Source organism: Vicugna pacos, chromosome 10 (assembly GCF_048564905.1).
Source record: "Vicugna pacos chromosome 10, VicPac4, whole genome shotgun sequence".
Lineage (NCBI taxonomy): Eukaryota > Metazoa > Chordata > Mammalia > Artiodactyla > Camelidae > Vicugna > Vicugna pacos.
This window is the reverse complement of record NC_132996.1, coordinates 31,477,742-31,505,136: the sequence shown is the minus strand read 5'-3', so window position 1 is coordinate 31,505,136 and position 27,395 is coordinate 31,477,742. Positions and strand designations below refer to the sequence as shown.

Genomic DNA, 27,395 nt, shown 5'->3' with positions numbered 1-27,395 from the left:
CATACACCCCAAACGTGGGTCCATGCTCCCTGAAGTAACTGGCTCAGAACAAGGCACATGACCCAAACTGACCCAATGAGATGCAATCCTGAGGCTTTTGCTGGACCCTTTGAGAAACAGAACCTCCCTCTCTGCAGGGGTTGCCAGGCTAGAAGGATCTAGAGCTGCTGATAGCCATCTCTGTCACCACAGGGGTAGACCCTTCCTGAGAATAAGGCTAAAATAGAACCAAATGCTCCACACTAAGCCTGATTTCTAATGACATGGTGACACCGTCTGGATCCAGTGAGAGCAGCTTTGTAAACCCTAGACTCTTTCATTTGTATGACCTAATAACCCTCCCTCTCTTTTCTTTCTTTTTTTCTCTCTTTCATTCTTTCCTTCCTTCAGTGGTTTTGAGCTGTCCCTACTTGAAGCCTTCTTACAAAGTTTGTTGAATTCTGCCTCCAAGCATGAATGTATATCCACACGTGATCACACATCTTGAAACATTGGTAAAATAACTCTAAACTTGGAGAAAATTCAAATGGCTCCTCCCTGGTTTCAGAAGCAGAGTCTATTCAACTAACACTTCACACAGATAACCTTTCAGTCCGCGTGAACTTTGCAGTAAGCAAATAAGGTATCTAGGTCTCCATTTCCACTTCCAGCATGCTTAACAACAACACAACCAATGAGAAATTGAGCCTGTGCTCAAAAGCAATGTAAGGAATATGCCTCACACACTAGAAGCATCTCAATCACTAGTGTTTACCCAATAAATACAGAAATATGCCAGGTTTCAGTGCAGGATAAAGCTGGCATGTAATAGAAAGGAATAACATTCATCTCTAGATTTTGGAGATGCCTAAATAGTAGAAGAGAATGAGGGTAAACCAAGTACCTACAAAATGCGAGATCCTATGATAGAGACTTTGGTGGGTTTTTTTGCTCAACTTTATCAGTTACCCATTTTACAGATTAAAAAAACTGAAGCTCAGAGAATTTAAGTAGTTAACTTGTTGACATTCAAAGAGCTATTAAGCAGTTAGGTCAGTAATTAAGCCAAGATGTTTCTAAACCCAAAGGCTATCTTCTTTCCACATCTCACAATCACAGGTACAAATATATGGGCCTATAGGTAGAGGCACATAGAAGATAGTTATCTAAGGTTAAATAAAATACGCTGTTCTCTCTCAAATAAAGGACCTCTAAGCCTAAAATTTATCCAAAACATTTATCCAAAAAAAAGAGTCTGGCATGCTCTAGTCAATGGTGTATGGAGCCTGAAAAAACAAAAACAAAACACAGGCAGGGGGAGGGATACAGTTTAGTAGCAGAGTGCATGCTTAGCATGCACGAGGTTCTGGGTTCAATCCCAGTATCTCCATTAAAAAAAACCAAAAACATAGGTAAATATTCTCTAAGAGAAGGCCTGCACAGGCTCATCCATATGCGCCATCAGGAGAAAAGAAACACATCACCTAAGGGTTCCATCCAGGTTGGTGAAATACACATCAAAGAGTATCTCCAGACTCCGCGGATAGTGATGCTGGCCTGTTGGGCAGCTGACTTCGTCCCAGGACATGGTCATTACCTTGGCTCTCACAGAAGACATCTTGTGTCCCTCTGCGTATTCTCTGATCCTTCCCCCACTACTGCTTCCCTTTCCATCCTTGTCAGCAGCTTGAAGGAGGATAAAGCCTTAGAGCCAAAACTGGGTGGTTTGGGCATTGCTGAAATCTGCAGCCACTGCAAAACCTGATAACTTGGTATTAACAGATCATTGTGTATCTAGTGCATAGATGTTTCTGGCGCCCAGCAGCTGCTAGGCTTGGGGTTGACCAGATGTTCTGAAGCCGCATTAGGATAGCTTCTCCTGATTTGTACTTAGGACAGTGCCCCCATCCCCCACCCCCCAGAACGTGATGTATCACACTCACCTCTGCTTTTCTCTGTTTCTCCTCCTGCTCTCTCTGCTCCTTCTCCATGCCCACCAGCTTGAGCTTCAGCTCAGAAACTTCAGTCAGCAAATCGAGCTTCTGACTCTCAAGAGATGTACGACTTAGCAGCTCCTGCAAGCAAAAACAGATCTCAAACCCATAAACCTCCATGGCAACAAGAATGACTCCAGCTCCATCCATAGCACATAAGGCGATCTCTATACTGTACGCTGAAACTGCTACACATGAGCCACACTCCCAGCAGGGACAGGCTGGGCTGACGATGGGCCACTCAGGGACAGCATAGCCCCTGACACCACCTACTGTGCTCCAAGAGGCAGTGTGAGCTACATTTCTCAAAAACACATTTGCCCATAGAAACCATTATTCATTATTTCCCGGTAGAGAAAAATGGATGGGTCTGCTCAAAGAATACAATTTCCCCGTATCTATTTTGAAGGCAAAGCAACAGCAGACCCTCTCCACCAAAACAAAGTGCATTTTTTTTTTTAGTTTTTTTTCTGGGGAGGTAATTAGGTTTATTTATTTATTCATTTTAATGGAGGTACTGAGGATTAAACCCAGAATCTTATGCATGCAAAGCGTACACTCTACCACTGCTATACTCTCCCCACAGACAAGTTTATGTTAACAATGTATTTTTCGAAACCAAAGTTTCTATATCACTTCCCAGGCTCAGTCAATACTCAGCCCAGTCTGCACCACATCTCCCTAGGCCAAAGGCCGTCAGTACCTCAGAAAGCCAGGTGACAAACTGTCCATCTGCCAGCCTGAGGGAATGAGTATCTAGAAGCCAAAGAATTCAGCACAATGAGCCTACTACTGGGCTGAGGAACCCAGCTCTTCCTGGACCAGCCAGACCTGAAGCTGGCTTCTAGGGCAAAGGCGGCAGCACTGCCAGGCCAGAACTGTGGGCTACTTGGTCGTGAGGAGTTAGCCAGATAAGTGTGTCCAGTGTTGGGGGCGAGTGGGCATAGATTCACTGAGTGTCACCTCTGTGCCAGACACTGTCGCATATTTTACATACATCCCCTTATTAAACCCTCCCAGTGACTTGGCAGTAAGTATTATTATCCTGATGTTACAGATGAAGAAACAGACCCAGAGACTGGCCTGCCTTGGCCAAGGGCACAGGATGATCAACATGAGAGTTAGGTTTCAAACCAAAGTCTGTTTGGCTCCAAAACTCATTTCTGTCTAACGTGTCACATTGTTTCCCAAACAGAGGAAGAAGTCCAAGAACTTCAAGGGAAATAAAAAAAATACTTGCTGAAAAAAGCCAATCAACAAATATTCACTGAGGCCAGGAACCAGCCACTCAACTGATCAAGATTTGGCTCAGGACCTACCATCTAGGGCTTGGTGCTAGGCCTCTGCAGGCCATAAAAGTCCCTGAAGGGTTCTTCCCTGAGAGAAGATGGGATCTCTTGGTCTTGCGCATCTTAAGATGTAATCCTCCCCAACACCGCCGACTCACCCCCATCTCCTTCTCCCTCGTCCCCACCCTCCTCTCTGCTTCCACCACCCCATTCTTTGTCTCCCTCTCCATCCTCTTATCTACCTGCTTTGTTTCAAAAATGATTTAATGCAGTTTGCAAAACAGACAATTCAAATTTTAAAAATACACTGTAGAAATTAAAGCAGGTAAGAAAAGAAGTTGAAGCCAGAGTAATCGTTGGTATAAAATTCATATCCTCAAGTTCCATTCGTAGCTAGAGATAGATTTACAATGTGTATGTGAGTTTCCCAGCCATCCCTTGATTCAAGCATTCAAGAAACTGCCTTGGCGGGATTCAAAAAAAGTCTCAAAATGCATCTCTCTTGAAAGCTGAGTCTACTCTACTCCCGTTATCACCAAAATCCCTCTGGCTGTTTCGGCTGCCCGGTTGTAACTGGTCACACCACTGTTCCAGTTGATGAGGATAATACTCTAATTGGTTGTATTCCACTGATCACGCCAGGGTTCCAACTGGTCACACTAACATTCCAAGTGGACATTTCAACTGGACACACCAAAGCCTGAATTAGAAACCTGGGGCTGCTTTATTTCACACAGTCCACTGATAACAAAACTTGCACTTACTCTCCCCTCACCTGTATCTATTAGCATGTGCCTCCATCTTACACGATCATCACCCCTGCTCCTTGTCTCCCTGAACTCAAAGTCAGCCTTTGACAGCCTTACCCGGTCCAGCTCCCCTTCCCCATCTCCAGGCCCGGCATGGCCTCCAGCCACTGTTACATACAGTGACCTCTATCATAGCTGTTCTAAGAGGATTTAAAATACTCTACATTCTCAACTGCTCTTTCTGCTTCCAGCTTGAACTGAATCCTGACTTTTGCATGATATGACACGTTCTTCCCAGGCATCACGAGGAGAGACCATTCTGCTCCAGTGACCCAACTTACAGAACACTTTTCTCCCTGTTACAAGACTGCTTCCAGATCACCTCCGTATGCCCTCCCTCCTCTAAGGCAGCGCCATTCAGTTATGTCACATTCTCTCCAAATATACAACCTCGAGACAGTCTCCCATTTCCCTAGAGATGTCTGACTTTTGATCAACAGTTTCTCTGCCTGCTTTGGGCACGTTCCACCTCCTCAGTAGCTTCAACATCCTTGTTAATCAGCCTTCCATTCAATACTCACTCTGGCTTCACATTTCTTGACCTTGACACCAACAGGCTTTGCTGCCACTTCATTTCAGCTCCTCAGCTGGAATGGGCACAGCCTGGCCCTCATCTTGATCCAGAATGTATCCGCTCTGCTTCTCAAATCTTCAACTCTGGAATTCTCTCCTCTGGCCACAATCTTCTGACCTTTCAACTGGCCCATTCACTCTCGCAAATAATGTTTCATTTCTTCTGTGGCTACTAGTTACTTAATAACTCCCTATGTTCCTAGTTTATCAACTTCCTTTAAGCAATATTTGCTTCCTCATCTGTCTCTACCTTGAGGTGCGTCATTTCAATTGTATCATTTCTGCACCAGAAAAATTCAGCTAATCATCCCTGCTCCTAGCTCTGCAGTGTGTTTGCCTTACCAGAGCCCCGTCCATGCCCCAAACTTCAAAGTCTTCTGTCTATGCTTCCACTCCCCGGGGCCTTAAGAATTGCTGGTAAAAGTCACTCAATGATGCCAACGAGTTTCCAAACAAGTTTACACTATCTAATTACAGCTGATCTTCCAAACTTGTATTTATCTCTGGCTGGTTCCTTTCAGAGATTGTTCCAAATCTCTTCCATTCTCCTCAAGCCCTAAACCCCACCCTATCCCCCACTCTTCTCCTCAAATAACCTCTCCTCATGTTTACTGAAAAGATTTTAAAGATCATCTGGCCATTCACTGAAATTACATCCTTTCTATTACAAAGGTTCCCGGCATCGTCTCTCATTTCTCTCTTGAGCCCGTGTCTTAGAGAAAGCAAGCCCACACCTCCTTCCGAGGTTAGTCAGACACCACTGCGCACAGCCCATGTCTCTGCCAGGTTCCTCTACCTTTAAAACTGTCCCCTAGCCCAGTAAGTTTCCAGGTTACGTGCAAAAAGCACATGTTAAAGGACACAAAGATTCCAGACATTGCTCCTGAAGTGCCATCTGACCCACCTTCCTGTCGCTGCCCAGTTCTCCAAGCCATCCTCACAGCTCTCGAACGGAGATTCAGGTGACCTCCCTGGTTAACCAGTCATGTTTGGCTTTGTGCTCTGAGTTCTGCTGCTGTTTCTCCCTCTAGCTGGTGACGCAGGACGCCTACTCACAGGGACCTGGGCTCTCCCTCACCCCTGTCCCGCCTTTGAGGAAGTTCCCACCAAGGCTGCGGGGCTCTAGGGTAGGGCCATTAATCATCCACTCTGACAGGCATTTAATCTCGCCCTCACCATCAGCTGCTGCTCCTCGGGCTATAAACACGATCAGATTTCTGACTTTCGAAAGAACCTTCCCTCCTGACCTTCCTTCCCCTCGAGGGACCACCACCATCAGCTCTCACGGGCTGTACTAGGACAACGCACCCACGTGCAGCCTGCGTGGGAACGCTGTCTCTCCTCCCCTCCCCCTCCCCGTCACAGCCAGGCTTTGAAAAGAATAATCTACTCCTGCTGCCTCTTCTTTCTCATCTTCCCATCACTTCTCAAGAAAACACCTGCCACCCAGCTTCTGAATTCTCCAGGCAGAACACAGAAACAGTTCTGGTTCTGGGGACTGATGTCCAAACTTTAAGCTGCAACTGACACTTCTCAGCTCCCGATCAACTCACCCTTCATCTCTCTTCAGGAGAAGCCACTCCTTACCACCTCCATCCTTTCTTTTCGATTTCCTGACCTTTCTTTTCAGTTTTCTATCTCCTTTGCTGGCTACTTTTATCCTGATTACCCCTTAAGAAAGACATTCTTAGCCCCTTAGCTCTGTTCCCCGAGACTGGCATCATCTCTGCATCCAGCCTATTTGTTTACAGCATGAAGGCAAGGAAGGCTTGGCAGCTGTGCAGACTCGCAAGGTGGCATCCTGCTGGGATCTCTTGGAATCACACAGCTACTATCCTGGGGGGTGGGTGTGAGGTGTGGGGAGGCATGGGGCTGGAGATTAGGGGCAAAGGTTTCATAAGTTGCAGTAGCGTCTGCTCACCTGATTGTCTCAAGGTTGCCTGTGTAAATGAGAGAGGGCAGGGGACAAGGAGGGGGTGCTGTGGCAGGCAGGTTTGTTTTTCTTACTATGAAAGACCATGAAACTGGCTAAAGAGAGTTTAGGGGGAAAAAAAACCCATGAACAAAATGATCTCTCACTTCACCACTACCCGTAATCTCTTCCAGAACGACAACCACATCTCCTTTCTTAGAGACTGAAAAAAAGCTTACATGTCAGAGCAAACCATCATTTCCTTTTTCTAAAGCTCAGTCTCTGGTGGGAGCTGATAAAAAGAGACTGACTTGTAACTGTGCTCTCCTTAAAGGACCACATCTTGAAGCAATTACCTCCATCTTTAAGTGTGGAACCTGACTCCAGGAGTTACTGACCAATGACGGAGGACTGGAGCTAGGCTGGCAACCTGAAACCAGAATGAACGAGCGGGCCACGGAAACACTTAAAAGGAAAAATGTGTCCCTTTGCCCTTTGAAGTAAGAAGCCTAGACCTTGCCGGGAAGCCTTTCATGAAGAACACTGTGCAGAGAGAGGGGCTCGTGGTCAACCTGGGTTTGGGTCCAGACTCAGTCCCCACTAACTAAATCATCTCTCTGAACCTCCGTCCCCTTATCTGTGAAAAGGGGTAAGGCACCTACTTCACACTGTGGTCCGGAGGTTGAACATCAGGTGAGATGGACTGGCGGAAAGCAGTTCTCTCTGCCTCATAAAGCTCCCGGGGGAGTGTCAGGGAGTAACTGGCATAAATCAGTTTTTTCACTCATGACTCAAGCATCCTGTCCCCTCAGACAGATCTGTGCTTCCACCACAGGCTCACGTCTGTGCATAGTTCCGCTCAATATTCTTTTTGAGGTAGAAATGCCTCCTGACAAGTGCTCTTGGGGAATGTGGGAGCTGGGTGCCGACGACGCTTGGCTGAGGTCACACACCTGGGAGCACCATTCCTCCACTCAACTCAAGGGCAGGAACTGGGCCCTGAACCGCCCTGGCCATTGTAAGGTTGTCCAGTTTTAACAGAACTGGAAGAGCGGAACTACAACTCTAAGAGGTGGGCAATGCAGAGTCCACACTGTCATTCCTGTTCTCTGTAAATAAGAACACAGGTTCACTGACTTTCCCAGATCAACAGCACGTGGCGAACCTGCAGAAAGTTGTGTCCATGGACTCCGAATCCTCTAGATCCATCACTCCCCACACCTCACCTCAGAGGCAGTCAAAACAACGTGGCTGCCTGACACCTGGAGCTAGGGTCAGGTCGGAGGACTGAGCTCCATTGAGGTGGAGCCCAGTGTTCCTCCTCAAGGTCCCCAAAGCTGGGCTGTGTCCTCACAAGGGGATTTGCACTCTTTCTTCCTCTCACCTCGGCTTCCCCAGTCCATCTTCTTTTTGGCTCTCAACACTGTTTCTGTCCCTCACATTGACTGCATCTGTAAAAGGCCAGTCTCTGCGAAGAGCTCCTTGTGGCTGCCAGCTCTGTGTAAAACCTCTTATCCACTGAACAGCATCAGCTTCATCCCTGAAGTCATCACCCTCTGGAGAAGTGTCAGTGGTCGGAGGCAGAGCAGTTTGTGTGTAGGAACTTACCAGGCCCCAGAGAACCCACAGAGGCCACCTTAGGAAAAAGGCAGCAGGGACATCAAATGCATCAGCAGACCATAGGGAACCCTCTCCATGAAAAAGTTCTTGTCACCAAGATGGTCTGCACTGGCCACAGTGAGGAGGGTGCTGGTCCAGCCCTGTATTCCTGGTCTGCTCTTCTGGGCCCTGGGCTCAGACAGCCCACTGTGCAGCTTTCAAAGATGCAGCAGGTACACCAGAAATTGATATAACATTGTAAACTAACTATACTTCAACTAAAAATCAATTAATTATTTTAAAAAGATGAAGCCGGGGAATGCCTTGACCTACTTAAGGATCAGGGGACAAGGCTAAGTCCTGTGAGCTCTATACCCAGACCAGTGGTTCAGACCACTCCAGACCAGTAAAAAATGGACTTGGGCTGTGGCCCGATAGGGAAGGTTCCCTGGGGAATCCAAACACACTCAGTGAGTCAGAGACCATATCTGAGTAGGTGTTTCCACAGGCAGTCCCAAGAGATGCTTGTAGCTGGCCCATTCCCACCCTGTGTCCTGCAAAGGGCTGCAGACGAGAAATATTTTGCCCTCAAATGTGTCCATAATCTGTCTGTGGCTCACGTGGCCCTGCCTCTGTGCTCATTCTGTTTGGTCCTGGTTTGCCTGTCTAACCACATGGGTCTTCACACTCTCACTTTCTGGAGACCAGACAGGTTAATATGTAGAAGAAACAGATGAGAGCCGAGACATCAGCACTTGGCGGGGGACCGGGCCACAGCAGGCCCAGGGGTCTGTGGCTCATGAGTTGGGTGGGGAGCTAACTCCCTCCCTCTTGGGCTTCTGGGGGTGTGCTCGGTGTGCAGGGCTGGCGGGGGCCGCTGCCCAAGGGAAGCAGTGTCAATAGGCAGGTAGTGAGTCTGTTTCTGTTTTGTAAGTTAGTGTCTTTTTTTAGATGATTTATAAGCGATATCATATGATATTAGTCTTTCTCTGACTTAATTCACTTACTATGGTCATCTCTAGGTCCATCCATGTTGTTGCAAACGGCATTATTTCATTCTTTCAAGCTTATGGTTACCAAAGGGGAAAAGGGAGAAGGGCTGGGATAAATTAGGAGTTTGGGATTAGCAGATACAAACTACTCTGAACAACATAGATAAACAGCAAGGTCCCACTGTACAGCATAGGGAACTATAACTTTATTCAATAGCTTGTAATAACCTATAATGAAAAAGGATATGAAAAAGAATATATAAATGTGTAATTGAATTACTATGCTGTACACCAGAAACTAATACAAATCAACTATACTTCAATTAAAAAAATAAAAAGGCAATCAGAAAGCCCCACGCTGTGACAGTGAAAGGATCTCCTTCAGAGCTCCTCAGGCTCAGGGCAGGAATGGTCTGGCAGAAAGAGGCAACTGTTTGCCTCCATTCTCTGCCTCAAGGCTGTGAGTCATGCCTGTTCCTACCACCAAAGCCAAGCGCCCCGGGGCCCAGGACATCACAGTCAAATCAGGCAAGTCTCTTCCTGCCCCTGCTTCAGAGGACACTTACATATGTACTCCAAGCTACAGATGGCATCACACCAGCACTGTGGTGCAAGAACTAAGCATCTTTCCAAACAGCATCAAGCAGATTTCAGAAAAGCATTAGCACGTGACACAGAGCAGAACATCTGGCATAGGATTCAGAGCTAGCCACCCAAAGAGTTCCAGCTTGGAGGTCCCCGAGCCCAGCAAACACATGAGTGGGAGAGGAGGCGCAAATGCCTCCTGTGACTTGACCTAAAACCCCCCCAAGAAAGGGGTACTGCACACTCCATAATTTTACCCTTGAAAGGCTGAGAGAACGCAGTAAGAGGTATGAGTATAAAAATTACTTGGTTAAGCTCAGGAAGATCTTTAAATCCCAGTGGTAGCAAGTAAGAGCTACTATATTCCAAAATCTACCAAGCCAAGACCACCATTCCAAGTGGCACCTGCAAATCGCGTGACTGCTACCTCACTCACAGCACATGAGAGGGAAGATTTAGAATAAACAGTATATAAGGGGTAACTGAGCTTAAGACTTCTTTGAAAGTCTAAAAGCCAGTCTATGAGGTATTGCTTAGAAGGACAAGACAGTGTCCCCCAGGTGGGGCTGGGAACCGACATCAGACTCCTCCGTGCAGAGACTCTGACAAGGGAGCAGAAACACTGCCACAGACAGGGGCGTGAGGCAGTCCTGGAAGAGTAGCCAGGCGGCGGTCAGAGAACTCAGGCATCACAACGGGCCATCTTCTGACCTCCAATCATGTGGTAACTCACCAGGCACTGCCTTCCTGAAACATCAACCTCTGATATTTTTTGACACATTCCCTTCCATGTGCAAATCTTCTTGGTCTCTGTCTAGGTTTTGTTTTTTGGGTTTTTATTGTTTTTTCACACCGCACTCCATCATCTTCTTCCCTGGTCCCCACTCCTAAACCACACCCCTTATGCCATCCTGAAAAAACAGTCTCGTGGGTTGTCCTATGCACACTTCATGAAAATGTTTTTCTGCTACTTGAGATTTTTTTCCATCAGGCTATTTTCTTTACTGAGTCTTCAAAAGAAAGACAACTTTTAAGAGCAAATAATTAAAAAGACAGACTCAACTCCTATCACTACTCAGATTTCCAGGGAATACGACGAGCAGGAGAAATGGCACAGTTTAAGTAGAAAACCAAACGGAGCCGAGAAGATGGTAACATTAATCAGCAATGAGAGGATAAACTAATAACAGCTTCCAAGCTGGCAGAAAGTTTTTACAAAGATATTTGCATAAAATATTGACTTCTTAATTAGATTCTTTTTTTCTTAAAGTATAGTTGATGTGCAATATTATGTAAGTTACAAGTGCACAATATGATTCACAATTTTTAAAGACTATACTCCATTTGTAATTATTAGAAAATATTGGCTCTATTCCCTGTGTTGTTCAATATATCCTTGTAGCTTATTTGATACCTTAGTCCTCCACCCCGATAATGCCCCTCCCCCTTCCCTCTCCCCACCAGTAACCACCAGCTTGTTCTCTATATCTGTGAGTCTGTTTCTTTTTCGTTATACTCACTAGCTTGTTGTATTTTTTAGATTCCACTTGTGATACCAACACTGACTTAAGAAGTTCTTCAAATGCACTCAAAAGAAACTATTTACAATAGGATCAGACTGTTCAAGAGTAGAAGTGTTAATTATGATACTTTAACTCAAAGACAAAAATCTATAAATGATAGTAAAGACAGTGATACAGCAGAATTTAAAAGTGGAAAAAACTCACTCTATGATGTTAAGCACACAAAATCGGAGGACTAAATTATATCTCTAGTGAGAACAGTTTTGTAAACGACATGTACATGTAACAAAAAGGACCAAAGAGAAACAAAGAGAAGACACTAAAGAGATTTTTTTGAATGGTAAAAGAGCAGCTAATTTTTTTTCACTTTGATATGTATTTAATTATATTAAAATAGCACTTATGTAAATGTAATTAGTTTAATCAAAGAACGCTGCATAGAGTAACAGGTGGGGAGAGTGAGAATGGGAAAGAGGCACAAAATAAGCTAATTGACTTTCAAAAACCCCAAATGCCACCAGCAGGCAAACTGTGGTCCCTGTGATAAGGTGAGGGTGTCACTGCCAGCAGAGCCCTCCTGCACTGAACCAGGCCTGGAGAAAGTGCACTGGGAATCTGTCTAACCAGCCCGACAAGTTATTCCTCTTGGCCCAGCCCCTCCCCACCCTCCCTCCTCTGCCACTCTCAACGTTGAGGCTGGTTTCACCTGCTGTATAAACACTGCACCCTGAGCAGCCAACCCTCCCTGCAGGCAGGAGGGGAAAGTTAGCAGCTGTAACCTGGACCCAGAAAGGGGCTTTGACAGGTGAGCAGTTGCAGACCCCAAGGGTCCCCTACCCGCCCTTACCTGTTGAAGCATCTCTTCGGCAGCATTGAGTTTCACCTGGTGTCCTTCCAGACACACTTCCAGGTCCCGAATCTTCTCTCCTTGGGCTTCCACCTGGTCTGTGAGGACGCTCACCTGTCCCAGGAAACAGAGCAGTGGTGAAGGAGCAGGACTGGCTCCCGGCTGCAGCTGAGCCGTGAAGCCACACCACTGATTCTCTAGTGAGAGGAACGGCTTTTTTTCAGGCAGGTGGCAGGTAAGGGGATGCGTCCTGGATGAAGGAAAGCCTGGTTGTTTTCTTACCTGGCTGGGAAGTGTCAGCCACACCTGGAAAACGTTGGTCCCATTTCCTGCTCTCGATACTCAGGAGAAAAACACACAGCAGCCACGGGAGCTGCCTCTGGGGGACTCCTGCCCCTCTTCCTCTCACAGAGCTCCCTCGGGCAGCCCGGACCTCAGGGCAGCTCTTGGCCTGCTTGCCAGGGCTCCTGCCACCTCATGTGGAAGTGCAATCCCCACTTCTGCAGAAACCAACCAATGACCCTGCCCCTCTCATCGGGGTATGAGGGCTGCTCACCTATCAGGCGAGGGTTCTGAAGCAACGAAGGAATGTGGGACGGAAAGGGCATGTATTAGCACTGACAAAACTTGGCTTCAGGAAGGTTTCTGTGCTTCACAGGCCAAAACATGACTCTTAGCCATAAACACGCACAAGCCACACTGCATAAACAGTGGCAGGAAAAAAGTCGTCTTTCTGAAGAACACTGAGGTTATCTGTTGGAATTGTTAATTCACAAAAACCCATGGACAGTAAGTCATTTCAGTGATGCCCTCCATACAGGCTGGGAGGAGTCTCACTGCCTTCTCTACCGGCAGACTGCCCCCAGCATCCTTTTCCTTACTCGTTATTAGAAGGTGCCTCGGAACAGGAAGATGAAGAAAGCATCTGAGTGACTTCCCCCAAAAAGAAGGAAATCAAAGACTGGTAAATTGAGATCTTTTAAAGCCTTTTGGTTTTTAACCAATGGCTGACTCATCGCCATTTACGGACAGATTATCGTAAATTATCTCAGTCTGTAAAGGAGTAATAGCTGGAGCATGAAGGAGTTCATGTTCAGATTGTGCGTGTTTAAATCAACTTTATGAATTATAAAGCTCCCTTTTACAGAGGAGCTCACCTTAATTAATATGGCTGCTTTAACCATTCCACTTTTATGTTCCCAAGTGGCTAATGAATTAGTGAAATATATTCCTGGAGTTGATGCACAATGTGCTAACATTTCAATTATAATCCCAAAATGTGACTTCCATCAAGTAGGACCATCATCACCTTGCTGTCTCACATGATCAGCAGTCCTGGCCTTTTCAACTGCTAACTCTACTTTCAAAAGAATAGGATTCCAAGGGTGGCCTTGGCTCCCTGGGTGCCAGAGTTTCTGTTTGGGAAGGATGTGCTATGGTTAATCTTAATTGTGAGGGTTAGCTCTTATAGTCTGCACTGCGCCTTCGGGCCATGTGCTGGCAGTAAACAGAGGAATATAACATGTGGTCTCCAGGTCTGTAGCTTGCGGCACCTGTAAGACTCAAGATACACAGAAGATATATATACATACGTTTAAACATATAAGATATATATAAGACCCAAAATACACAGGGCTGGTGGGTCCTTACAAATTCTCCTCAAAATTATGAACAAAAATGTATAAAGGTTTTAAATGTGACCTTATTCAAGAAACACAAGTATTTTTGAGCCCCTACTACATGCTAGGCATAATTTTAGAAACTAAGGGGAACACAGAGGTTAAAAAAAAATGAAAATTCTTGCATTAAGAAGTTACATTCCAATGAAGATATAAAAGACTTTGCTTTCATTTGTTTTTAACTATGCCTGGAAACAAAGGATTTTGTTCTGTGTGATTTCCCCTGTTCTTCTACAAGTAAACACAGGAGAATATTCTGAACCAAGGGCTCCAATGAATTCAGTCTGGCTGAGCTGCCCCATGAATGAAGGAGGAGGCTCTACCAGGCTGAGGGTCTGTCCAACCTGCTCCACAGGACCTCTGCAACACAGCAGTGAGCACGTAAGAGCAACTCTGAAAGTCTGGCCCCACCTCCTGGAGAACCAGAAACCATTAGGATCCACTTCTGACTTCTGAAAAGCAGCTTCTTAATTGTGTCAGAATTTTCAAACAAGGGTTATTTAAGAATTCGGAATTTTTAAAAACCGTGAATGCCAAAGAGATCATGACCCAGAACTTCTTTATTCAATGGTAATCCTCTAAACAGGAATGTGTTGTTTCAGCCACGAAGGTTCCTGCTTCAACAGTCTGCAATTTCACACTGTTTGCTGCAAAATTCTAAACTGGACACTCTTCCATTAATCATGTCATTGGTACGAAGTTTCAGATTACACATCCCTCAAAACATCTGCGCTATAACGTGCATTATCACCTGGTCCTTGCTACCTCTCTGAAGGCAGTTCCCAGGCTTCTTTGGGGTCACCAACTCCAGCCACACGGCCCCTTCCTGCTCTTCCCATACACCAAGCACACTCCTACCTGCGGGTGTGTGCTGGACGGACCACCTCCTCTGGCTGGAATGCGCTTCTCCCAGTACCCGTGGGGTTCCCTCCCCAGCTTCCTCCTCCTCCCCCAGGTCTCCTATCAGGGAGGTCCTCCCTGACCACACAGTCCTTATCCTGCTTTATTTTCCTCCATAGCACTTATCACCTGAAACATTTTGTGAATTGGTTTGTTTCGTGTACACGCATACACACACACACGCACACGTGAACAGAAGCTTTAGAACAGGGGCTTCGTCTATTTTCTGTCTGCTACATCCCCAGCCCCTAAAACCAGCATCTACCTAGTTGTGGGCATGCAAATATTTTTTGATGAACAAATCAATGAAGTGAAGGACAGGAAAAAAAAAAACACTAGGATGCCAAATGGTGTAATTGTGTGTATTTGTCTGAGCTTAATTATTTGAAAGAGGGGCAGGACAGAGAAAAAAAGGCTGGAAGAAAAGGCCAACATGTTAAACTCTTTTTGATCTTCCAAAGTTTCTTAAGTAATCACTTGATTACTCTTACATTCATTAAAAAGTGAAATGAATCAAAAGAAATAAGGTAAAATAGAGAGAAAAAAGCCAAACACACTGCAGCCCCTTAACTCAAACGCTAACTCTAAGTGCTCTAAGCTAAGGTCCAAGGACTAGGGAGGGTTCCAGAACCCCACCTGCCCCCTTCCCCTCCATCCCACTAACAGCCTTCACCACCACCCTTCCAAGCTTTCTAAGGAGCTAAGATTGGGAAATTAGTCTTCTTATTCTCCAAAATGTCAATCACAGTGTCTGATGCATCCCAGATCTTGAGAATATTCATGCATTTGAGAACTAATCCAGCAAAGAGCTCCTACCTCAGCAAAAATCCCCCACTGAGAATACTCGACTTTACGTCCTACCAAGGAACACAAGTTTTCAGGACTGAAACTGTAGCTTTGACTCTTTCTCCCTGGAAAGTTTTGGAGTTCCTTTCTTCAAAGTCAGAGAGTCATCAAAGGCTTATTAGCCCATGTTACCAGCTCCAGGGGATCTGGCCACAAAGCGATCAGTCTAGATCCAGCTCTCCAAATGATTTGGGCCTCATCCTGTTAGCATCCCCTGTTAGGCTTTTAAAGAGGCTTTGTTTTATTAGTGACATGAGGACACATCTTATCTCCTTTGAAAGAGTCCTGAGGACAAGGCCCCATTTAATCAGCCTGGCCACAGAGCTTCCAGTGTGCAGAGGCAGGTACTTGGCAGGCCGTGATAAATAATGAATCCATTCACAGTCCCCAAAGCCACGTCCAGAGTTAAGTTGTGCCCCCAGTTACTTTTTGCTTTGTTTCAGGAAAAGCCTTTCAAAAAATATACACTTTGGGATCAGGAAACATCCCACAGAGAAAGTCCTTTGTGCTTTCCTCCCACTTGAAGCAGCCATAGGGTTGGAGGTAACCGAATAAGCTGGTTCCCACCAAAAAGGACCCACCTGTAATATGAGGGATTCCTTGTCTCCTTCTAGACGTGCCAAGCGTTCCTGGTACGTTTCATTGCTAGCAGCACCGTGGTGATTTACCTGGGACTAAAAGGAAGGGGGAAAACACACACACACACACACTTAAAAGGCTAGAAAAACATCATAGCAGCTTCTAAATGAAGTATGCAATTTATGAGGGCAGTTTTGTTGATTATCTGTGCGAAACCACCCACCTCAACAGGAAATCACAGGATTTCAAAACCACTACAAGGAGGACCAGAGCAGATGCCACTGATAGGCGTGCCGTGAAAGCTGGCAACACCACCCGCTGGATGACCTCACCTTTGGCTGCAAAGGCCTCAGTGGAGCTCCAGACCCAGTGGTGCTTGACAGGGCTGGACGTGCTGGGTCTGGTTTATTGGAGGCACAACCTGCCAGAGGCACTGACAGCACTAAGGGTCTACTCTTTGAGGACACCAGGGAGGAGGTATCATTCACCAAGGAACTATGTGGGAACAACCCCTACACAGATCTTGTCTCCTGACTCTCACGCTGGGGTTCTCCAGAGCCAAGGCACACCTCACAGCGTGGAGGTCCGTCCTGAGCATCACAGAGCGCACGGAGGATAAGGGATGCCAACTGCCCGGCCCTACCCCTACTCACACGTCCCTTCTGGAAGTGGCTGATCCCACCCCTCAACAAAGGCCCTGGCAGCCAAGCCAGCACATTGAGTTTCTGTAACACCGGAGCTGAGAGAAGCAAGCTAGGATGAAATATCTTGCGAAGAACCGAAATAACAGCCATAGGGATCTCAAGGGCCAAGCAGAGGGAAAAACCAGGGAAACGTAAAGTAGCCAGAAACCATGGAAAACAGAGGAAAGGGAGAAGATCTGATAAGGCAGATGAGAGGCAAATCTTATAAAATGCCCTGAGCTAGAGGCAGGAGCTGCAGCCACTCTCTGGGTGTGTCTGGCCTGGCTGTAGTCAGGGAGGAGGGAAGTGGCTGCTCATGGAACTGAGCCAGCCCAACACCACCAATACTCCCTTCCTCCGTGATGAAGGTCAGGCCGAAATCAGAGGCCCGCCGTAGGCCATCCAGGGGCTCCACAGTCTGCAAAGCAGAGCTTACTGCTAAACAGGGAAATGACGCTCACCATCATCTGGGCCGGTCCAGAGGAACTGATGTTCCCATGTTCACAAGGGAGGCACCCTATACCCCAAAGTCACGACTGTACAAAGGGGGCGGGGGGTCAGAAGAACCCAGGCACAGGGGCCAGAGGTGGCTCCCTACTCCTGTGCCCATTTCCCATATTCCAACCTTTGGAATGGGCTTTCCAGGCCCCCTTCATTAAGAAAGGACACCTCCTTCCTTCCCTTGCCCCACCCCTTTCCCAGTGCACTGCCTAGGTGAGGGCAGGTGGCAGAGCCAGCCCTGGTTCAAAAACAGAAGTGGGGAGCAAAGATTCTGCATTTGAGCACCAAAACATCACTCATGAAAGATGCACTGGCTGTATGTTAATGGCGCAGTGCGAGGGTGGGCCCAGGGGCCATTTCCCAGGGCAGCCGTGCCAGACACAGGCTAGAGTGACTGGCATCCCTGCCATTATACTGCCCTTGACTCCAGCCCCTCTCCAGCCTGCACCTTGTTCATTGTTCTGGAAGCCCTTTCACACCATAAACAAAGGGCCTTAACAATCAATAATGGCATCTTTGTGTTGATGGCAGTTCATTATTGTTCCATTACTTAATACTCCAGTCATCGCATGGTCAAACACTGACTAGTATCCAAAGATATAACCCACATTTTCTTAGAACCTCACAAAAGAGAGGAACGTAATTCTTGACAGCAGGTCAAATTGCTTCTCTGTCCAAGAACTCACATGATGGTGACTTTCAGAGGAGAGAGAGGGAGTAGGAAGGACCCAGGCACCCCAGTGGAGCTGGGCATGTCCATCCCCAGGGCCAAAGTCATCATGAGCAGGGCCACCCCGCACTGGCAGCTGCCACTTCTCCAGCAGGAGGTGAAGGAAGGAAGACCAAAGGGGAAGCTCCTTTCGCAAGACTCTAGCGAGCCGCCACACCGACCATGCGGAGTGCGGTGTGTTCGTACAATAAAAGACCTACCCACGCAGTCACCCAGAGGCAGCCATTTTCACTAGTTGACCAAAAAATATATATATATAACAAAGGAGGTGATGTTATAAGTTAATACACAAAATGCATGCCATAGAGTTTATAGCACATGCTAGATTTTTTTTTTTAAAATCTGGATCCACTCCAGCAGTCAATGGAAAAAGGGAAGCACTACTGAGTTACAAGAAACACAGATGGAGGAGAGGGTGTAGCTCAGTGGTAGAAACTACATGCCTAGCATACACAAGGTCCTAGGTTCAATCCCCAGTACTTCCAAGATGCACCGATCAGTGTGGTAAAGTCAAACTGACTGCCTAGGAGAAACACAAGCTTCTAAGGAAGGGAGAAACGTCCCTGGTTTTCACGGAGAGACTTTGTGTAGTGGGATAAACAACACTCAATAACATCCTCACAGTAAACAGAGCTGAGGAGAGCTCACTGCTTTCCTTAAGAGGTCAAAGGTTAGTGGACAACATGGGCCAAAGCGATTCTATGGAGGCCAATACAATGTGGTCCAAGTACCGTGCTCACGATGTGGGGCCCTCACCATGTGCCAGCATTGTTCGGAGCACTTTGCCTATATTAATTCATTTAATTTTGCCCACAGCTCCATTACGTGGGTACTATTTTTACTCATTCCCATTTTACACATAAAGAAACTGAGGCACAAAGTGAACGGATGAGGCACAAATGGATAATTTGCCCAAGTTACTGTGTACTAAATTAGTGAGTTCTCCGTAATAGCTTAATTGAGATCAACAAATCTGTGTTGTACATATTGGGACTGAATAAAAATTCATTTAAAATAAGGTTGAGGGGAGAGTACAGCAGTGGGAGAGCCGTGCTTGGCATGCCCTAGGTCCTGGGTTCAAGCTCCAGTTCCTCTATTAACCGGAAAAAAAAAAAAAAAGGATTTTGAAAATGCTGTCTGAACCTGAAAGTCCATTAGCAGAGGAGTGGATAAATAAACTAGGGTTCATCCATATTTCTGGACAATTTGTAGTATTTTAAACCATGGGGTAGATATTTACAGACCACCACAGAAATATAAGACATGTTGGATAGTGAAAACAGCATAATTCAAAGAATCACACAAAGTGTGATGCTAGAAAACAGTACTACCAGCTCCACAGGTAATGATGTGTGTCTGGGAGGTGACGTAACAATGCTTAACAGTGTTCTTTTATGAGTAAGTGTCTGGGCTATAAAAAGCTGGGAGGGGGAGGTATGCTCAAGTTCCCCTTTCCTTGGCATTTGTGAAAGTCCGCTTTATGGTCTAGCACATTATCAATTTTTATGTACGTTCTAAACATGTCATAAAATGATGTACATTCGCCAAAAAAAAAAAAGACGGGCTTTTACTTTAACCACAATATTTGAGCTTCTTATAAAAATGTCTCTTTTCTTGGTAATTAAAATATATCTGAAAATCTAACAGCACTGTTTGAGTAGCAGTAGTAGTAGTTCCTGGTGCTTTTTTGCTCCCCTAACAGACTCCCGGCAGACACGTCAGACCGTACTACAGTGATGCTTATGGCAGAAAGTTCCCTCCCTCGACCCAAATCACCGTTCTAGATAACAGAGCCTCTTCCACAGTACCAAAATCCCTGCTGTTCTCAAGCACTTTTTAAAGGTATTCAACAGCAGTGAGATGGAGATAATGTCCCAGACAGAAGTCTGCCACATTGCCACCCCTTGCTTTTGATGAAGTGCCAAGTCCTAAGTTCTCACAGTCTACATAAGACTGACAGCTCTCAAGAAAACTGCACTCAAGCCTTAGCAGGGCACAGACCAGGAAAAAAACGTCACCTCTACTTGGAGAAGAACCTGGAAAGCATCTAAGAATAGGGCCAAGAAGAAGATTACTTTATTAAGTATTGGCATTTTTTCCCTTTACTAACTGAGGCACTGGGGATTAAACCCAGGATCTCGTGCACACCAAGCACACGCTCTACCATTGAGCTATATCCCTCACCCCTAGATTAGTTTAGAATCATCTTGTTGAATGCCAGCGTTCATCAGCCAAAGGTGAGGATTTGAGTTTAAGTGAATAAATGCATACTTCTTATTCTGGTAACTGGGCAACAGGCTCGATCACTTTTTGGCATCATTCTTGGATAACATGGCTCATCATGGTATCATCATGGCCTAATAGGCTAGATGGTTATGAAAATGTCATTCCAATGATTCAGAAACTTGTTTAAAAAGACAGAGCTGGGACACAGCTCTGTTTGTCCTATGTTAAGAAGAGCTTGCTTTGTCAGAGGTTACATCTGCTTCCTTAATTCTAACAGTGGAACAGCAGTAGAAGGCTTGGACCAATACTGAGACCATACAGCTGGGTCCCTGAGTGATTCCAGGTTTGGGAGTCTCTGGAAAGTCTTGTCTGTGTTCTCTATTAGGTAAATCAGTGACAGAGCAGTTGTCCAGCTCTCCGAGCATGAAGTCAGATTGGCAGAATCATGCTGACATTCCACTGAGAAGAAAGTCATGTGGAATTCTGAAGGATGCTACATGCCATCTTTCTAATCCTCCCCATTCTGGGAGGACAATTTAAAGGAGAGCTCTATCCTGTTCAACACTATTAAGGATGCTCAACCCACTGATAAATATAAATAAGGAAGGGGCCATTTTTACTCAACTAATGATGTTAGCCACTGGGCCAGACCTGTACAACGGACTTGTGATGTACTAAGGTGTGAAACACATATATTTGATCAAATTTTCTCTTCTGTTTGATGGTTATTTCTACAAATGAGACAGAGGGAAAGTGAATTTTCTCATCCAAACTTTCCATGGTCAGAGCTGTTCCTCAATCTGTAATTCAAGTTAGTTACCTGACTGCAATATTGTGTGGGACCAACAGATATTGTGAAGGCGAAGGATGTGTGTACTCTCTGGAGGTGAAATGGCATCTACAGATTGACATTTCCTTGTCCTCTTGCATCTTTCACTGAAGAATGCCACAGTGAAACATACTCCCTTCTCTCATAACACAGAACTGAATCAGGATGGATCAGTTTGCATCTATCAAACCTTCGCTCTCAAGAGGCTAGGAAAAGTCTTGGATAAAGGAATCCACCCACTAAAACCCAGATCCCTAGGAAGTGAATGTAAAACACAGCTCAGAAATGTCAGGCCTTAAGAGTGATGATGCTGAGAATTCACAGAACAGAGAAAACACAGCACCCTGACTCTTACAGGTTATGGTTCTGTTCCTAGAAGACCCAAAATGCTATTGCTGCTGGGGGCTGGGTGGGCCTAATATACAGCTCCAGTGGGCAACAGCTATTTTCTAAGCCATCTCTGAGTGGAAGAGTGAAGGGAGGGTATAGCTCAGTGGTAGAGTGTATGCCTAGCATGCACGAGATGCTGGGTTCAATCCCCAGTACCTCCATTAGCTAAATAAACAAATGAGTAAATCTAATTATCTCCCACTGCCCCAGAAAAGGAAGAAAAGGACTTCAGGATGATGTAGCAGCCTTATAGGATGTTCTATGGTTGGGAGGTCATGGAGTTGACCATGACAGGTAATCAGCCTCAGTGATTAGGAGAGAAGGGAGAGGCTGGAGAAAGGACTGTGCGGGTTCAGGAAGCATAGGACTGATCACCACAATTTCAGTATGGACAGAGTCTCTATACAAAGGGCAGTTTGGGCCACAAAGACACTACCCTAATCGAAACTGAATTTGCCCAGTGGATAAAGAGTTTACTCTTGGTAAGTTCCTCTTGCACTTGAGCTGGATGCTAGCAGATTCAAGAAATAAAGCAAGTTTTCCCTACCTTGGGGGACACTGCATTTTAATTAGGGATGAGATTTTCAGGGGATATTTAAGGCTCCCCAAAGAAACCTCATCATTATTTGGAAAACCCCCAGACTAAATTTCCCCCTTGCTCTCTTGCTAGTGTTACCTTTACTGTAACCACATGGCACCAGTGAAGGCTGCCATCTTCTTAGAGATATTCTCACCCTTCCCAGCCTCCTGATGCAAAGCTTAGATGGTTGGAATCCTTCCTCTGAATTTTCAAACTTAGGAACAGAAAATGGTAGTGGTTGTGCTCGAAGGTTCTGAGGTTGTTAGTGGCCATGTCTTCTTCCATGTGGAGGAAGTGGGTTTGCAGCAGGAATGAGCTATGAAGCCAACATTTATGGAAATACAAATGAAAAGAGACTGGTGGCATTCTCACCCCGGTTCATGCTGTCCAAAGCCAACAATACAACCCTGCCCTTCTTGTGGATTCCCTTTGGCCTGCACTAGTTCAAACCAAGTTTCTGTTACTTGCAACCAAAGGTCCTGACTGATACATTTGTCTCCAAGGATGATCAATCAATTGACTGAAATTTACTTTAGAAACAACTTACAAAGAAACACTTTTGTTATTTGGATATATGCTGAATTACCAAGGAATCCCACCTACTGTTGCTTGATCTGCTTGAACTAGCTGTTTTTAAGATGGAATTGCCAGTTGTGAGCCAACCGTAGTTAAAACTAGGATTATCATCTAGAGCCAATAAGGATCTACTTTGTGGTGCAGGGTGTGTCTATATGGGAAGTATAGGGATAAAAAAGGCACCCATTCTCCTTTGTGTGTGGGAGGATGACTTTCTACCTACTACCTGTTGGCCTCCATTCCTATTTCCCATGTAGAGCAAGAAGGTTAAAACAGGGAATGCTACAGGATGCAACATGCCTGTGGGCATCAACTGGGTACGGGGGGGGGGCAGGCAGAGGACATAAAATAAGTTAAGACAGTAAGAAATAAATTGGAAGCTAACGTAGGGCTAAAAGATATAAGGGTGAATGGGAAATGAATAAATGAAAGGCAGTAAGAGCATAAAAACACACAATAAATGTATAAGAGGTTATGTTGAAAGAATGATGTCTTACACGGCTCTACAAAGGCCAAGTCTGGGAGCCGGGAGGCTGACAGCAGCTTCCCTGTTCCCACCCTTTGCCCAGCTGGACTTCAAGGCAGGGGATCCTGGGGTCTTTTGGAGAGGCTTCCATACTCACGTACAGAACACAGCCCTGCCCTCCGCAAGGCAGGACCTTCTCTGCAAAATGACAGCTGGGAACGATTAGGAGGAGGGGCTGCACTAACCATGCACAGTCTCAGGTAGGTCACCTCATCTCAACCTCCCCATCCTTTAAATATGAGATAATCGGACCTCACAGAGCGACACAGAGGGTGAGCTAGGTCATTAACACAAAAACATGTGGGAATAAAAGTGCAGAATATTTTTTTAGAGCAGGATGCTCTACTATTTCCTCTGTGTACATAAACAGTTTTGGAATGATCATGGAAATACGGAAGTCATTTAAATGCCTTTGTTTAAGCTAAAAGACCAAAGTACAGTTAGACACAGCACATCCCTTGTACTGACAGTTTTAATTAACTCATTCTTTTTGTGCAAGAGAACAAAAAGAGGCAACATTTCTGATCAGGACACCTGTGGAGTACCTGTAAAGGTCTGAACAAATAACCCAAGGGAATAATAACCAAAATACTCTTGGGATGGAAAGAAAAAATTGCCTACGGGACAACACAGAACCCACTGTTAGCTAAGAGCCTGGAATCATGCCTGTGGCGCAAACAGCTAAGAACCTGTCACTTTTCCATTGTCTATGAAAAGACATTTCGAGTCACATCTACACAGCCAGTTTTTTCCTTCTTACAAGCATTCTACTATATACATACTCTAAGTACTGTGTGCTACATACATGTTTATAATGAGCACAATGAGAATTTCAATAGCTAATAATAACCAATCATAAAAACTTGAGGATAGACTGGGATTTCAAAATTGTAGAATAGATAAACAAGATTACACTGTATAGCACAGGGAAATATACACAAAATGTTATGATAAATCACAGAGAAAAAAATGTGACAATGAGTGTGTATGTGTCCATGAATGACTGAAAAATTGTGCTGAACACTGGAATTTGACACAACACTGTAAAATGATTATGAATCAATAAAAAAATGTAAAAATAAAAAAAAAAGAAAAAAATAAAGAAAAAAATAAAAACTTGAGTTTTTATTTCTGTTCCAATCTGAGGGTCAGGTCAAATTTAGATCAAACATGTGCTTTCCAGCTGAATCACCCCCGGCAGCCTCCTCAGGGCCATCAGCCTCTGACTCTAATGGCTGGTCAGATTCCACAATGCTTGCTCACTCTTGGCCTGGCCCCTCCATGGCAGCTTGGCCAAGAGATGGCCATGTTAGGTCTCTGCAGAGTTCTGTATCTTGTGAGTGCTTGATGCCACGGCTGGGGGCCATGCAGAATCCCCAGGGGTCTGCCTCCTTCACAGCCTGGCCGGCCTCTACCAAGAGAACAAGCCTCCACATATGCCCTGAAACCTTCTTGGGGACGCTGGGTGAGGGCAACTCTGCAGCCTTCCCTGACTGATGTTCCAGGAGACCTCCCATCAGCAACACACTTCACTGAACATGGGGAAAGAGCTGGTCCCAGAACTGTCAAGTGGGGTGGAGAAGATTGCATGGGGGTGCCATTTGGTATGCCAGCAGGGAGTGTGGGAAAAGCCTAAGGTAGTGAGCTCTCCATGAGACAGCTCCAGCCATCATGTTGTTATTTAGGGCCAAAAGCTGCTGCTTAGAGCTCCTGGTATGGACTCCTCGAAAAATACATCTGCCCTCCTTTTTATTTTTTAGTCTTTCGGGGGGGGTGTTATTAGGTTTATTTATTTAATGGAGGTACTGGGGATTGAACCCAGGACCTTGTGCCTGCTAAGAATGTGCTCTACCACTAAGCTATACCCTCCCCCCGACCTCCTTTTTGTAATATCAAGGTCTGCAGTCCTCACCAGGTAAAGAATCACATTCATAAGCTATGGATTCCAGTTCCTTCAGGATCCTGGCCACAGTACACACACTGCCCCAACTCGTCAGATCTCATTAAATTGTATCATGGCTCCTTGCCTGTAAATACACTAAGATTCTGAACACAATACACTGGATAAGCCTTGGCCCTAGGTAAGTCTTTAGTCACTAAAATCATAGATGTCATGTGCTTTTAGTGGGATAACAAAAGAAAATATGTAGTGTTTCCAGGCTGCCTAGTCAAGGGGATCTTATCAAATCCAGAAAGCCAATCTCACATGGATGGACCAAGAAATTATCATACTGAGTGAAGTATGTCAGAGAAAGACAAATATCACATGATATCACTTATACCTGGAATCTTAAAAAAAAAAAAAGAGACAAATGAAGTTATTTACAAAATAGAGACTCACAAACATAGAAAATAAATGTATGGTTACCAAGAGGGGAAAGGGAGGGTTGGGTAGGGATAAATTAAGAGTTTGAGATATGCAGATACACACTACTATACACAAAAGAGACTAAAAAAAACTAAGACCTACTGTATATCATAGGGAACTATATTCAACATCTTGTAATAATCTATAATAAAAAATATGAAAAAGAGTATATACATGTATATACACATACACATATATAACTAAATCACTATACTGTACACCAGAAACTAGCACAACATTGTAAATCAACTATACTTCACTTAAAAAAAAAAAAAGGAAGAAAATCAATCTCAGGAGAGCCATGGCTGCTGGGAACAGGGGAGATGTTAAAGTCACTAAGGCTGTACTTCAAGCTTAGGACCGCCACACGCACACCATACTTTTTAGAAACTCGAAAAATGCAGACCTTAAAAATAAAGGGACAAAAAAGAAACAAAAGATGGGGAAAATAAGTGGATCACAGAGGGTACAATTTCTGTTACATGGTTCAGGTTACCCATCACCCAAGGGAACCAAACAGATTTGAGTGCAGGCAGGTGCTTATAAATAGGAAAACCTCCCCCAGATTTTTTTGGTTAAGGTGTTAAAGGGCTTTCTGACAGTTATAAAATCAATTACTCCCAGGACCAGTTCTACTTTTTCTAGGTGAGGACTAGCCAAGCCAACCAACTATCTTTGGCACAGAGCTAGAGAAGTTTCTTCAAAATGCAGCATGAGTGGAGTACAGTCAGGTCCTAGCTACCGGGAATCCAACGAGACAGACCTTATCCTGACCATGACCTTCTTATGCCCTCCACCTCTTGACTGCAATTACATATAAGGGGAGGCTACGTGTTGCTGGTGGGGTGGTCACTATCAAATGAAGAGCAAAGCAAAGTTCATGAATAGCAAATTAAATAGCTTGGTCAACCAAGGTTCATGGAATCCTGCTTCAGTGACTCGAATACTCCCCAACACTTAGTAGGTACCACTCTCTGCTAGGCAGTCCCTGCCTTAAAAAGCTCTGTAATCTCCCCAGGAGATGTGACAGGTGCTGTCACAGAGGTGTATGTAAGCCAGCAGCAGTGGTACAGGGGAGGGATGAAATCAATTATACCTTCAAGGGAGAGGAGAGGCTTTAGAGTGGAGTCCCCACTTGAACGACTGAGTCTTGAAAGCTATGAAGAAATTTCCCCAGGAGAAGAGAACAGCATCTTTGTAAAGTCTTCCCAATACATATAGGCTATCTGCGAAGACACGACAATCACGACCCTTCAGACATTCTGATTTTCCAGAACACAGAAAACAAAGAACACCTTGGAGACAGTCTGTCTATAAGCTCTCTAACTAAGGAATTGGTATGATGCCCGTGAACGCTCCTAACCAGTCATTCTGGGAAGCCAGATTTGGAGCAAGAGAAATGCATTTGCTTTACTAAGATCCTATTTCAAAATTATAGCCTTGCATAATAAACAGTCTCTGCCAAATTCTACTAATCAGGTAGCAGGATGCCTAAGGGACCTACAGCCCTGGGCTGGAGGAGAAGTGGTATTTATAAGTGTGCTATCTTGTGATGGGATGATAGTAAAGCCAGGAGGAGAGTAAAACCAAGGGGAGGCTCTTTGTGTGTTGCTCCTTCCTCATCTTGCCAACTCCAAGAGACATACTGACTCATTATTATTAAAAACACCAGTCAGAGACAGGGAGGCAGCCTCAGGTGCTGGGGTTGGGGCCAGAGGGGGCGCTCTTTCAACTTATCTGGAGGCATTAGAAATAAACTGCCCAGTGCCTCTTGGATTGCCTGGATCTTCTATTGGAGGAGCCAACAATCAAATAGGCATGAGGGAAAGATCATAGGTGGAAAATGCGGGATCAGGCGAGGGCCAAAGTGAGGAGCTGGG

General features: G+C 45.3%; 1 protein-coding gene and 1 non-coding gene across 2 annotated transcripts in view; both read right to left on the bottom strand.

The window, feature by feature from the left end:
• Positions 1 to 27,395, bottom strand: part of PPFIBP2 (PPFIA binding protein 2) — a 140,096-nt gene that overhangs the window by 48,453 nt on the left and 64,248 nt on the right. The window contains 3 exon segments of the mRNA XM_031681266.2: positions 1,923 to 2,054; positions 12,103 to 12,216; positions 16,109 to 16,201. Of these exon segments, the coding sequence (XP_031537126.2) occupies positions 1,923 to 2,054; positions 12,103 to 12,216; positions 16,109 to 16,201 (339 nt within the window).
• Positions 20,130 to 20,203, bottom strand: TRNAT-GGU (transfer RNA threonine (anticodon GGU)). Its single transcript has one exon. It is a non-coding gene; the product is annotated as a tRNA-Thr (tRNA).